This window comes from Anopheles merus, chromosome 3R, assembly GCF_017562075.2.
Source record: "Anopheles merus strain MAF chromosome 3R, AmerM5.1, whole genome shotgun sequence".
Lineage (NCBI taxonomy): Eukaryota > Metazoa > Arthropoda > Insecta > Diptera > Culicidae > Anopheles > Anopheles merus.
In genome coordinates, this window is record NC_054084.1 from 2895733 (window position 1) to 2908952 (window position 13220).

At 50.6% G+C, this 13220-nt stretch overlaps 1 protein-coding gene across 1 annotated transcript in view; it reads right to left on the bottom strand.

Moving 5' to 3' along the window:
- LOC121596197 (cadherin-related tumor suppressor) overlaps positions 1-13220 on the bottom strand; it is a 53426-nt gene that overhangs the window by 10318 nt on the left and 29888 nt on the right. The window contains exons 4-8 of the mRNA XM_041920920.1: positions 10678-10911; positions 10369-10570; positions 6470-6657; positions 5943-6368; positions 4077-4590 (exon numbers count right to left, since the gene is read on the bottom strand). Coding sequence (XP_041776854.1) covers positions 4077-4590; positions 5943-6368; positions 6470-6657; positions 10369-10570; positions 10678-10911 — 1564 coding nt within the window. The remainder of the gene's footprint in view (positions 1-4076; positions 4591-5942; positions 6369-6469; positions 6658-10368; positions 10571-10677; positions 10912-13220) is intronic.

Consider the following 13220-nt stretch of genomic DNA (forward strand, 5'->3'; position numbering starts at 1 on the left):
GGCTAAGAATTGTTCCGGGGGTTGCATCTGTTGCATCTATCCTGCTCTAGCCGGACGGGAACGGATAGTGCCATCCCGAGCCGCCCGACGAGAACCAAAGGGGGCGCACCTTTTGTGGGGATGTAATTGTTTCGCCTGCGTGACCCTCGCGCTTTTGGGTGCTGCCCGCGCACGCTCTGCCGCTCTGCTGAACTGCTGGAAATAACAAACGACCCCGAATCGAACGAGACACGCCGGATGATAACCTAGATCGAATAAAGCGATCTCGCGACGCTTTTTCCGTCCTTTTTGTGTCCGCTGCATCGTTTGTTTGGATGGGTTGGGGGGATGTAGTAATTGGAATGCAGGAGCCTATTTCATCCGTGCCGATCGTGTGTTTACTCTTCAGACTGGTGGCCAAACCAAACAAATCGAGACCCTTGTGTTTTCTGTTATAGCAGAATTTGTACTGTATTTGTGTGTATGCATGTATGTACCATAGCATTATAATTCATTTTTTGAATAATTATTTGGTGCCCAAGTGTCGGTAAGAATTAAGCAAAATTGTTCAGAGGCACACGACCAAAAGCGACGATAAAGAACAACAAAGTGTCTTCTAGGAGTGGAGCAATGATATCTTACGGTGGTTTAGATTATCTTAAGCTTCCTTTTCATTCTCACTCCGTTACTACATGTGGTCCAGAAAAAAAAGAGTTCAGCTGGTCAAAGAGTGTGTGTGTGTGTCGTTCGTTTCATCAAAAGCCCCGGAGCTGGTTGAAAAGGAGCATTGGCAAGAGGAGCCTGCGTTCTTTCTCATTAAAGAGAAAGATGGCGTCTAGCCGGCAGAGAAAAAGAGCGATCGAAAACGAAGAGAAAAAGGTGTGAGAGAGAGAGAGATGACAAAGAAGTGTAAAATAGGGGTGGAAAGGAAAGGCGACGGAGAATACGCAAAGGGAGAAAAGCCCCAAAAGCCACCCCAAACGATCGGCCATCCTCAGCATCGCGGTCGTGTAGCGGTGTGAGAAACAGGCAACCCGAGAAGAATGAATAGCTGATATCATTTTTTACAAATTTTAAGCTTTATGCAGATGAAGTATTTATAGCCCGGGGTAATAAAATGTTTCCAGTTATATACATATAACCGCGCGGACCCGGGCAGCTTGTGACATAGCTAAGGGTGGCTCGGTCGTCGCTCCCTCCCCTTCCCCCCCACTGTTCTCGCCCGTTTGCCCGGGATATGCGTGTGTGTGCGTGCCACCGTATCCAAACCGAAACGGTGGACAGGCAGAGAGAGAGAGAAAGAGAGCGAAACAAGTGCTTCAACAGACACAAACACTCCCCGTTTGCTCGCCCAACCGATCGCTCCACGTTCTACCACCCTCGACACCCCTTTCCATCATCCCCCAAAACGCACACACACACGCAGAGTCCAAATTGGCCAATAGGGATGCGTTCGTGTTGAACTTCTGCGCGGTCACTTCGTTTGCGTATTGCATTGGGGCAATGCGCTGTGGTCACCCTTTTACACACACCAGACCTCGTGCGCTTTGGCGTGCAGCGGTGCAGCCGGGAGACAGTTTGAGCGCACCACTTGGGACTGTCAAAATGCCGTCGCAACCGCGTCAGTCCCGGGTCTGCCTGGCCTGCCTGCCTGCTCCGATACGGTTTATGGGGGCAGCAGTTCGTAGTAGTGTAGGGAAAATTAAATCGTATGCTCGGAATTATGCTGCCAATCGGCGCACGATTGTTTCAATTGCAGCAGATCGGTAAGTGGTATGGGGGGAGGACAGATCATCGGTATTACTGCACATCCCAGTTGGGAGTACCATGGGAAATGCACTCGAAACTCGACACAGTTGGTGTGCCAACCTGCTCCGTGTCCGTGCCGCCCGTCGCCCCCAACGAACCGCGAACGGGGCAACGAATTATAGGAAATTGAGTGAATATTTATTGAGGTAGTTTATCAGCCGCAGGGTGTCTCTTGACGTCACGATCTCACGAAGAATCAATACAGTTCGCCCTCTGTGTGTGCTGCTGCTGCTGCTGCCCCTTCTTAGCTCATTGTGTACCGCCGCAGCACCGACGAAACCCCTTCCTTCTTTTTCGTCTGTGGTGCCCCGCAATGTGCCTGTGTTTTGCGCAAAGAAAGGAAGAGGGAAGCCGCATGCAAAGCCAGCCGTGAGTTGGCTGCGCGCGCACCGACCCTCCTATCTTGCTACTTATCTTATGGAATTTGTAATATTTTGCGTTCTCATTCCGGGCGGCGGTCGGTTGCAAGCGTTCCGGCTCACAGAGCGCTTTAAGCGGTCGCAAAATCACTCCCATCGCTTATTCACCCGTTTCTACCTCTCTCTCACACACACACGGTGGGGGCAATTGTTTCTTTTGTCCTTGTGCTGAACCTGTAACAACGATGTGGGGATGCTGCCCCGCTGCCAGGACCGCAGGGACACAGCAGCAAAGGCAACAGGGGCAGCAAAATTGCATACGAACGAAAATCATCATCATCGAAACGATCTTTCATGCGCTGGCCAAATTGAAGCTAATCAATGGGGGAAATGGAGGGGGGTAAATAGGGAGGGCAACAGGAGGGGAAGTCCTGTAAGAATATTCGTGGAGGCCTCATTGACCTCATAACGGGTCCCGGCAGGTACAGCACGCTGTAATAATAAAATGTCTTTAATCGTTGTCGGTAAACGTACCGGCAAATTAGCAGCGAGGTCGGGAGTTGCTCTCGTATTATCTACTGCACTGGCAGAAGAAAACAAACCATTGGCCACCGCTCTTCCGCTACTTCTTGGCTACGGGAGGGGAATAGAACATACATTTCCCACATCGATAAATGGTGGTTTGAAATGGAATAACAATAGAACCATAACCAATTTCAGCACCAGTACCACCACCACCACTGAACCTCTGAACACGATCATGGCCTGAACATTATGGCTCTGTCTTGGCGATTACAGGTCGGCAAATCGGAAATTATATTGCTTATGCTCCTCCGATGCACGGAAGTTTTGGCAAAAGAAATCAGATTGAAAGAGTGCAAAGGCTCTTTAGCACTACCCTCTGATAGTGCGCTAATGTGCTTGAAGCTCTGGCAAACTTTCGAAACTGTCAAACAATTTTCTACTGCACCAGGAGCAGCGTACACGAGGGCATCCGCTAGAAATGGTTGGTGGCGGCAAGCTCACGAGTTTGGACTGCGCTTTGCGAGGCGGGGCACGGTGCTGTGGCACTACAGTCGAATAATGGTTACGCTTATTGAAAATCTATTATTTGCGATCATTCCGGTGATAGTCCGGCGTCTGCTGGATGAGCTTTGGCGGGGCGCACAGGTCGTCGCATAAGAGCGACACACCAACCGCAGACACAACAGCCACGGCAATTCCGTCACTGCGGCACTGCGGGACTCGTGAGGTAAATCGCAGGTTTCCCTGCTGTTTGTGAAAGCTTTGTTTTGGATTTCAGCAGTCAACTATGACCCTTGCCGCCGCGTGGTCCGCCACACGGCAACCGTTCGGCAATGCCGCCTTCCCTTGCCTTGCTCCGGTGGACGGTTGCGCCGTGTTTAAATCAAATATTCGAATCTCTCGTGTTTGGTTCGTGCGGCGTTTCTGGCTGCAACGATGGTGGCACGCTACGACGAAAGGGTGCATTTTTCGCCGATCTACAATCTATCATAGCTCACTCATCGTCGGCGGCGGCGTTGTGCTGGTGCCTGGTAGAGAGCGCACAACATAGTTGCGACCGGTTGGTTCACGTTTTTCCGCTCACAAAACACGAAATATTATGTCAATGTTTTGGTGTTGTTTGTACTTTGTCTCTCTCTTTCTCTCTCTCTCTCTCTCTCTCTCTCTCTCTCTGTCTCTCTTTCTCTTTCTATTGTCCCCCCAAACGGTAAACGTTAGGGCAGAGAACCGTACAAGGGTCAGCAAAATGGTAAAGCAAAAGCTTCTTCTAGATTGTTATCCCATCCCCATCTCCCGAACTGCTGAGAGAGGTTGGGCGAATACAGCAGAGGTCATAATTGTGAAATTTCTTCAACGGTTGAACTTTAAGCATTCAACAACTGTTGAACTGTGCGTAACACTTACCCGTATCCATTGCCACGAGCGTTAGAATGTACTCTTCCTGCATTTCCCGATCCAGCGCGCGCAGCAAGGATATTTCGCCCGTGGACGCATTGATCTTGAAGAAATCGGTGTCGCCCTCCTTGAGGAAGTACCGCACCTGCGAGTTGAACGGCGGCGTGTCCGCATCGTACGCCCGCACCGTGATAACGTAACCATTGTTCGGCGGGATGACGTTCTCCATGACGTAGGCGAGATAGGGCGAGTCGAGGAAGGTCGGCGGATTGTCGTTGATGTCGGTGATGGTGATCGATAGCCGGGCGGTGTCGAAACGCACCTCGCCGTTCTCGGTGTCGCCGGCACAGTCCTCCGCACGCACCGTGATCGCGTACAGTGATTTGCGCTCGAAGTTGAGATTCTTTGCTACGCGCACCACGCCGCTATCCTCGCTAATGGTAAAGTCGCGGTTGTCATCGCCGGCCGCTATCGAGAAGCGTACGCGTCCATTAGCGCCTTCGTCGATATCGGTCGCGGATACCTGTGCGGAGAGTGGGAGAGAGAGAGAGAGAAAGAAAGGAAGAAAGGGAAATCGAGTAAGTATAAAAGCGTTCTTGGTGGTGCGACGCGGACGGAGCACACGATGCTCTAGCGTGTAAACATATTAGGGAAGTTCATTAGTTGACTTATTCGTGCAGCCGCGGCGGGCTGGAAATGTCGGAGGCGTTGAGTATTAAAACTCATGAATAATTTATGCACCGTAGATAAGCGCATGGAATGGTGCATGCATTGCGTAGACGGCGGTCGGGCGTTTTGTGCGTAAGTGGACACACGATGCATGATTAGAGGATCGTCGGCATATTCGCAACGACAGAGTTGTTGACTAAATGTGCAACTTTTTGTTGTTTAAATTTCCATAGTGTTTCCCCTTGAACTGCAATATTGTTGGTGACGTCACTATGCACACCGTCGCTCAGTACTGTCCTTGTCAAAATATTAAGGCTGCAATTGCTACAAAACCCTCGGGAAGATTATTAATTCGTTGCAATTTGTGATAATTTACTTTCGCATAGATTTGCCTTCCAGCGGCTCTTCCTTGCGCAGGCTGCAGCTGGGTGCAACGCGAATCCTCCGCAGCACTCCGCTATGATCGTTTGTGTGCATGAGCATGTGAATCCTACATGGGGTGAACTCGGAGAACTCGGAGAACTCGGAACTGGGGGTGTTGAAATGTGCCGTGATGTGTATAAGAAGCCGAAGCAGAGAGGATGAAGGTAGTGCAAACCGGGAGGGACGACCATTTCGCATCGGCTTAAGCGATCCGCTTTGCGCGATCGCCCCGCAGGGGGACGCAATCGACCGAAACCACGGTCGCGCGATATTCACTAAATGGAGAAAATCCCCCATCCCACCACACCCCACAACGACGTCGCGCGCTTCGGGATAAGCGAGTGGCCGTACGCGGCGCACGAAAGAAAAATGATGTTATGAATAAAGCATTTCGTGACGCTTTCAAATAAACAGCAAAAACGTTTTAAGCTCAAGCATCAGCCACAGCAGACGCGCAAGGGGCGCGCACAACACAAGCAAAAGGATGCAGCAAAGGTGGTGAGCGTTGGTGAGATGATAGCCGAGGACGCTGCATGCGAAGCCGCGAACCGGCGGGGCTACGTGTATCATCGTGGTGCTCCCCATACATGCACTGTACGCGGCTGTAGGCGACGATCGAGCAAATATTTAAATGTCGCAAGCGATGATTTGGGATCAAAATTTTTAAAGTGCTTTGCAATGCCGCTTTTGGACGATGTAAATGAGAACAACTGCGGCTACTACTGAGGCCCAAATAAAGGGCACATGCAGACACTTTGAAGAAGACCGGTTGGAATATCTCACCTGTAACACGCTAGCGCCGATGCTGGCATTCTCCGCGATCGCGGCACTGTACTGCTTCGGGTCAAAGATGGGACTGTTGTCGTTTTCGTCCAGCACGTTGATGCGGATGCGCGACTGCGTCATCCTGGGCGGGTCGCCCCGGTCCTTGGCAATCACGTTCAGCTCGTAGCTCGGCCTGGCCTCGCGGTCCAGCTGGCCCGACACGCGCAACAGCCCGTCAGCCTGGCCGACGGTGAACGGGCTCGGCAGCGAACCTTGATCATCTTCCAGCTGGTACTCGACGTAGCCGTTGCGTCCCTCGTCCCGATCGACCGCCTTGATAGCCATGATAACCGTGTTGGGCGGGATGTTTTCCGCCACGCTCGTCTCGTTCGGGGTGACAAACTCCGGCGCCAGATCGTTGATATCCTTTAGCACGATCGTAACCTGTGTGTGTGTGGTATGCGACAAGTAAGTAGACATGGTGATGATAACTCGAGCAACTTAATGTGAAGGTGTGCAGTATTTTGCAGCAATCAGCAGCCTACCTGTACGGTGGACGAGAGCCGCTTCTCCGGTTCCTTGGCGCAGTCCCGGGCCGTCACCACCAGGCTGTAGGAGCTCTTCGTTTCGCGATCCAGCGCACGGCGGGTACGGATGGTGCCGTTACTCATGATTTGGAAGTCCTCATTATCGTCGCCGGCCGTTATCGAGTATTCGATACGCCCGTTTGATCCTGGAAGCAGCGAAGGAAGCGGACGCGTGAGTACATGTGAGTAAATAGTAAACGGTGTTTATTAGTATCAACTTTGCGCAACAGACGACGCTAGCGATTTAGCAGATCCGTTCTGGGCGTCGTAAACAAACAAAACGACTGTAACCATTACCAGACCAACCGGACCCGGACACGGGGTGAAGAGTGTTTTTTATGGCGCTCCGGCACTGCGTGAATAATGGTCTGGTCTCGTCCTGCACACGGCACAGTGAGCCATTATATGGCATATCAAAGCTCAATAAAGAAGGGAAACAAATGTACGCGCTCTGCTCTCCGCATCGATCCGATAGGAAATCACGCGAAGGATTTGACCGGACGGACGGAAACATTTCATTACGATCTCCCCCCGGCTGCGCAAAACCTATACTTACAGCTCCGCTGCTCATTACGGATCAGAAATGTCTCTCTTTTTCACCCTGTTTGTCCCCGCCAGCCCCCCCCCCATACCCTCATTCCGTTATTGCGCGCTGCCAAATTAAATATGATCCCGGAATGAGGCGGAAGGATCACTTCACTCAATATCACTCGCGCATGAAGCAGCACGTTGCAGCAGCTACGCGTCGAGCTACACTTGTAGGCCCTGATCCCGGGTGTAAGTACGCGCGTGTGTGTGGAAGGAGCAGAAGCAATGATCCCCCCCATCCTGTGTGGTGTATCCAACCGATCGACAATCAAAGAACACAAGCGCGCTGGCCAACCCCGGCATCGGAACAGTCGCAAGTTGGTAAGTTGCACATGCAGGACTGCCTCACAAAAGAGAACCGAGAAGGGCGAATTGAATGCGGCAGCAAAAGCAGAGAAAAAAAAATGGAAAAAAAGAATCCGGTGTTTATTAATTTGCATAAAGCAGCGGGCGCAGGCAGCAGTAGCAGTTGCGACGTGACGTGTCTTCATTGATTGTGTGTGATCCCGGGCGGATCGCGCGCGCGCGCTCTCGCTGGCGGAAGAATTCGGCACCCGGGGCATATGATGTCATTGAACCTGTGAGTGGCGCTGCGAATCCCCCCTCTGGTCCCAAAGTAAGCAAAGGAGAAAACTAAATAAAATCCCCAAAAACCACCACCCCAGCCGACCGACCGCTCCCCGCGGGATGGATTATATTGAGCGCAAGCAACAAGCAATCCCCACGCGCGAAAAATTCCACCATTCCCCAGCGCCGTTAGAGGCTGCTGGAATCGTTAAATTAGCATTACTATAAAGTAGCATCCCGAGGAGGGATGGGTGAGGCAAAGTGTCTCGCTACTTAATCCTGAACCACGTCCAAGAATGCACACAGCCGCAGCCCCTCCCAAAGCCCAAGCGATTGGCAGCAGATTGCGGCGATTTTTCGAATGCACTCAGGTTTTGAGTGTGCGCTCCGACTCCCCCCGGGTGTGTGTGTGTAGGACCGTGCGCCGTTCGACAAATGAAGATGGTGGAGCTGATTTGATCATTCCCAGTCAGTCATTCAGGCAGGGTGGAGGAATGGTGAAAATGGCAAGAAGAAAACACCGTCACCATCTCTGGCTGGCTGCCGTCGGATCGGGTGACAAGATACAATTGTTTCGATCGATGTTCGACAAAATTATTTGCTGCTTCAACGCCTGCCAGTGTGTGTGTGTGTGTGTGTGTGGGGCAGGAGACAAACGAGAAGACAACGATCGTTTGATCACCCACCGAACGCGGCGACGGCAGCTAACACGGCAACAACAACAAGCGGGCAAGAAAGACTCGATGATCTCGCCACGGTTGATGGTAGCCATCGCAGCCGACGTCCTACGCACCGAAAACCGACCGAAACTCCCAAGCCTTTTCTCTTCGCTTGGTGATCTCGGTGCGCGCGCGTCTCTGTGTGTGCGCTTGCCTGTAAATGTGTGTCAAAAATCTTCAAAAAATGTTGCCAGATGTTATCGCCCACCACCACCGCATGATCGCGCGCAGTGTCGCTCCCCTTCGCGGGACCCGGGAGAACCGGGCAAGAGGAAAGATGACCTTTTCGCTAAACCCATCGGGCTCAGCAGCCGTTTTGATTAATAACGTTCGCAATCGTGCAGCGCTAAACGAGCGTGTGCGGGTTCTATTCTTCTGCGGGTGTGGCGTCGCGAGATCGGCCCAAGTGGGACTCATCGCGTGGACTTGGGGGCCGAAAACGCGAACCTGAAACAGTGACAATAGTGTCGAAGCAGAACCACCCCGAAATGCGCAAAATAAAGTCATTTTACGCAACATTAGACGGCACGAACGTCGCCGTGGTGCTTGGTCAAATGAGCGACCGCACCCCACGAGCAAACGATCGGAGTAGTAGCGCACGAATAGGCACCAGGAATTGGTGGTGGTGGTGGTCGTGGGGAGGAGTTGTTTGGTTGTCGTCGATGCGTCGCGGCGGACAGAATAAAAATGTATATTCTATCGATATCTATAAATTTTGAAGTCAATAAAATATAAACCTGAACCCGCGCCCGGACCTGCCTACACATAATCGTTTGGAATTTCTACACGGCGAGTCTGTTATGGTGCGTTAGATAGATGGTGCTTTTCGTTCGTATTGTGCTCGGGACGTTCGACTTTCCTTCTTTCTCGCGTTCGTTGAGTTTCGATGCTTCATTAGAACGGGACAGATTTTCTCTTCTGCTTATACACACATACATGCGGAGCGGAGTTTGAATTAAAATAAAATAAGAATATCCAGCAAAATCCGACCGACGAACCCAGGCGTAGAGCTCAAACTGATGGAAGAAATTTGTTTGCCACGGGATTAAAATACTCTTTAATGCAATCGCTCGCCCGTCCGATTTCTGTGTCCGTCCTTACGTTCCATCGCCACGTTCCCCAGGCGCACGATGAGAGCGCGGGGACATTTTTAAGCGAGATTATAAACAATTTTATAACTTATCGCTCTCATCCACACGCTCGCGCCCCTTGCTGCGTGTCTTGGCCGCGGCCATCATCATCGTGTGTTGCCCACCAGCAACAGATACATGATGCTCGTTTTTTGTTGTTGCTTTGTTTTGATGGTGTCTGTGTGTATGTCACGTAACGGAGACGGAGCGGAAGAAAAGGTGTATGGTATTCTGGGTTGAAATTGCGTCCCTTCCGAAAGCTCGCGAACACAAGCATCGCGGCAGTAGGCAGAGCAGAGCAGAGAGCGAGAGGAAATGGGCCAACAAGATGGTAGAGCAAAATCCGAAGCGAAAGAACCCCGGGACTGGGGGAGGCACAAGCGCCGACGCGCTGTGTATGTAGAAGCAGAGAAAGTAGAGAAGACATGTGTAAGAAATGTGAATGTGGAAATGTGTGGCCGAGAAACGTTAGACGATCGAATTTGGGCGTTAAAATGAACGAATCGATGCTGAGCGAATCGGCCAGACAGGAAGAAAAGAGACAGAGAACGAGGCAACAACGTTACACGCACACACTTGGTGTGGCTGTGGTGGCGTTTACAGGCAACAGGCATCCCCGTATGGGTTATTTAATATTAAAATCGATTATTTAAATCGCGGTTTACAGTTAAAGGTCTTGTTTTGTTGCACAGACGAAATGGTAGAACAGAGGGAGAGGGATAGCAGCTGGATAAGCTCTGTAGTTAGATCCTACCGGTGTCGTGTTAGCCAGGCAAGGGTTAGATGATGCTTTTCGCTTGTTTTGGAGGACACAGTTGTGAAACTCGAACCTTTTTCTCTGCTCAAAACTTACCGGAATCAATGTCGGTGGCGCTAACGGTCACTACGTCCGAGTTGATCGGTGCATTCTCAAAGATTTCGTTGGAATAGCTCATCGGATCGAAGATGGGCGCATTGTCATTCAGATCGACCACGTTGCAGTAGACGGTCAACGTGCTGGACAGGCTCGGATATCCATTATCCTGAGCCTGAACGACCAGAATGTAGTGCTGGACCTGTGTCGATAGAAGGGAAGGGAGTGTATTATTACCACATTTCAGCTTTTTTTTGCTTTCAAACTCTACACAAAACGTCTTAAGCGCAGCATCGCGCCGATTCTTACCTCCTCGTAGTCGAGCCGTGCCGTTAGCGTGAAGATTCCCGTTTGAGGGTTCAGCGAAAACACGTCGTTCGCCCAGTCGGATATTACGGTGTACGTGACGGCCGCATTGGTGCCGACGTCGGGATCGGTAGCCGCGATGACTCCGACGTGGAAGCCGCGCTGCGCATTCTCCGGAATGTCGAACGAATAGGCCGGCTCCGCAAACACGGGCGGATTGTCGTTGGTGTCGGTAATCTGTGCGGGAAGGAACGAGACAAGAAGGAAACAATTGAAATGATGACTGACGGGGGTGGGGGTACACGAGCCGGACATTCATATCGCACTGTGCGCATACTGCGATCGCAAAAAAGATTACACAATGATGTGAAAGTGAAAAAAGTGTGGTATTGCAGCGTGGTTGCACTGATTTGGGGTCAGCGTCTTGGCATCCACACACTCTACGGTAAGCGTGCTTTGTCGTCCATCCCACTCCACTGCCTCACTGCATCGAATGCAATTACTACGGTGAGGAGATGAAATGAAATTGATCCATGATCCACGACTCTCGGTCGGTGTGCACGGCCATTTTCTGCAAATCTAGCCTATTACTGCTGTGTAGGCGATCAATTTCTTGCCGGTCGGTGAAAGGAACGCAACCGAATGTCAAATCAAACGACGCGAAGTGCTTTTAATGGCGGCATGGGAGTATTTATTGAATGCTTGGTGCACGCTGTATGTAGTGCATTTATGGTTGATTGCTGCGTACAGAAAATGTCACTCGCCTCAACTCACACTCAAATCATTCTCCAACTCCAATGCGATGTCACTTATTGCGGATTGGTAAGCGTGTTTAGAAACAGCTTTAGATGTTAGAAGGAATGATTAGATGTTTAAAGAAGGAACTCTAAAGCAGCTCACAAAAACAAATATTGTATGTGATTTCATCGAAAATTACTTTAGATAATTTTCGTATTGTGAGACGCCACGGCCCGTAACAACTTCTTGCGATCGTACAGTTTAAGATTTAACCAAACCCCAAAGCACATTTCCCTGCCATCTGACCTAGGCTGGCAATGACAATATGAAGGGTTTCGCGACGCTACGTGTTTTTTGTACGATTTGTTTCATCCAACGGTTCGTCGTCTGCGGTATCGTGTGAGTCTAACGTTTCGGTGGTTTGGCTTTCACTACGTTCGTTACCCCCATTGGGCATTGCCATTCTGGAGTTGCTTAAAAAACAAACCACACTCTCAACGCACACACACAGACACACACACATATGCACGCACACATGGGAACGACGAAGCAGCGGACTTAAGAGGAGCGCTTTCGAGTGGATGGCCCTATCTAGCCTGTCAAATCAATGCTTTCTTTTGGGATTGGGATGCTGAGGGTATGTCATTCCTAAAAGAGAAGTGGATCTCGACCCTCGAGCTGCGATGGCGACGACGATGACAGCCGCGTTCTCTCGGGATTCATCGCGTAGACTCCAAACCGAACCGTGCCTCGGCAATTCCGGCTCAATGCGGGTCTATACGTTACTCCACCGCGCTCAGAAAGCGCTCGCAAAGAGGAACGACATTTTTCTATGAGACACACACACGCACACACACACACGCGCAGACAAACAAAAACAAAATAAAAAAGACGCGAAAGAATGCTTTGGCTCGATCCTCTAACCAGCGCGGGCTCACACCGGGGATGACACCATTGAGTACCAAACCCGCCAGCCAAACCGGACCGCTGGGACTAGGATGGGTTTTCGTTTGTCCCGCCGTGAACAGACCGCCGCCGAAAGGGGTTGGGGAATAGCACAAATGTATAGGGGAGCGGGCGCGGATAGCAAAAGCAAAGAAAAACACTTTTGATCTCCATCTGCTTATTTATGATTATGATTATTTTTATTAAATCATTCCCAGTCGTGATTAAATATAAGTATGTCATTGTTGCTGCGGGTAGAGGGACCGAACACAAAAAAAAAAAAGAAAGAAACGAGCAATAGAGAATGAGAAATACGGCGAGGAGAGATACACCGCAACCGACCGACCGACCGACGGGCAAGCGCAGAAAAAGGAAACCGTGAAGGATAAATGATTCATTTAAGTTTTCTTTGTTTAAATTAGATAGAATCGTAGATGAGCACCAAAGCGGGGAATATAGAAATATGCAGAAGGGAGGAGAGCACGAAGGGAAAGAAGGGAAAAGCGCGTGTGTGTGTGTGTCAATATACCTTGTTGGGTAGGTTTGGTCGTTTTGTGCTTAGCGTTTTGTCGAGTCTTAGGTGTGGTGTAATCAACCTACTCGAAGCCGAACTTAAATTCGATTGATAGACTTGAATCGGCTTGACGTTTTCAGTTTGGTGCCTTCTATCACGAACTCTGACAATTTCTCTTTTATCGGTTCCGCAGACGCCCGCCCGATCGCCACGGAATTAAGGGTCGAGCAATCTTTATTTGAATATTCATTTCATCTTTCAGAGACCGAGGCAAAAGGCACACGACCGACCTGTTGGGTCGTGCGTTTTCTCTCTCTCTCTCTCTCTCTCTCTCTCTCTCTCTCTCACT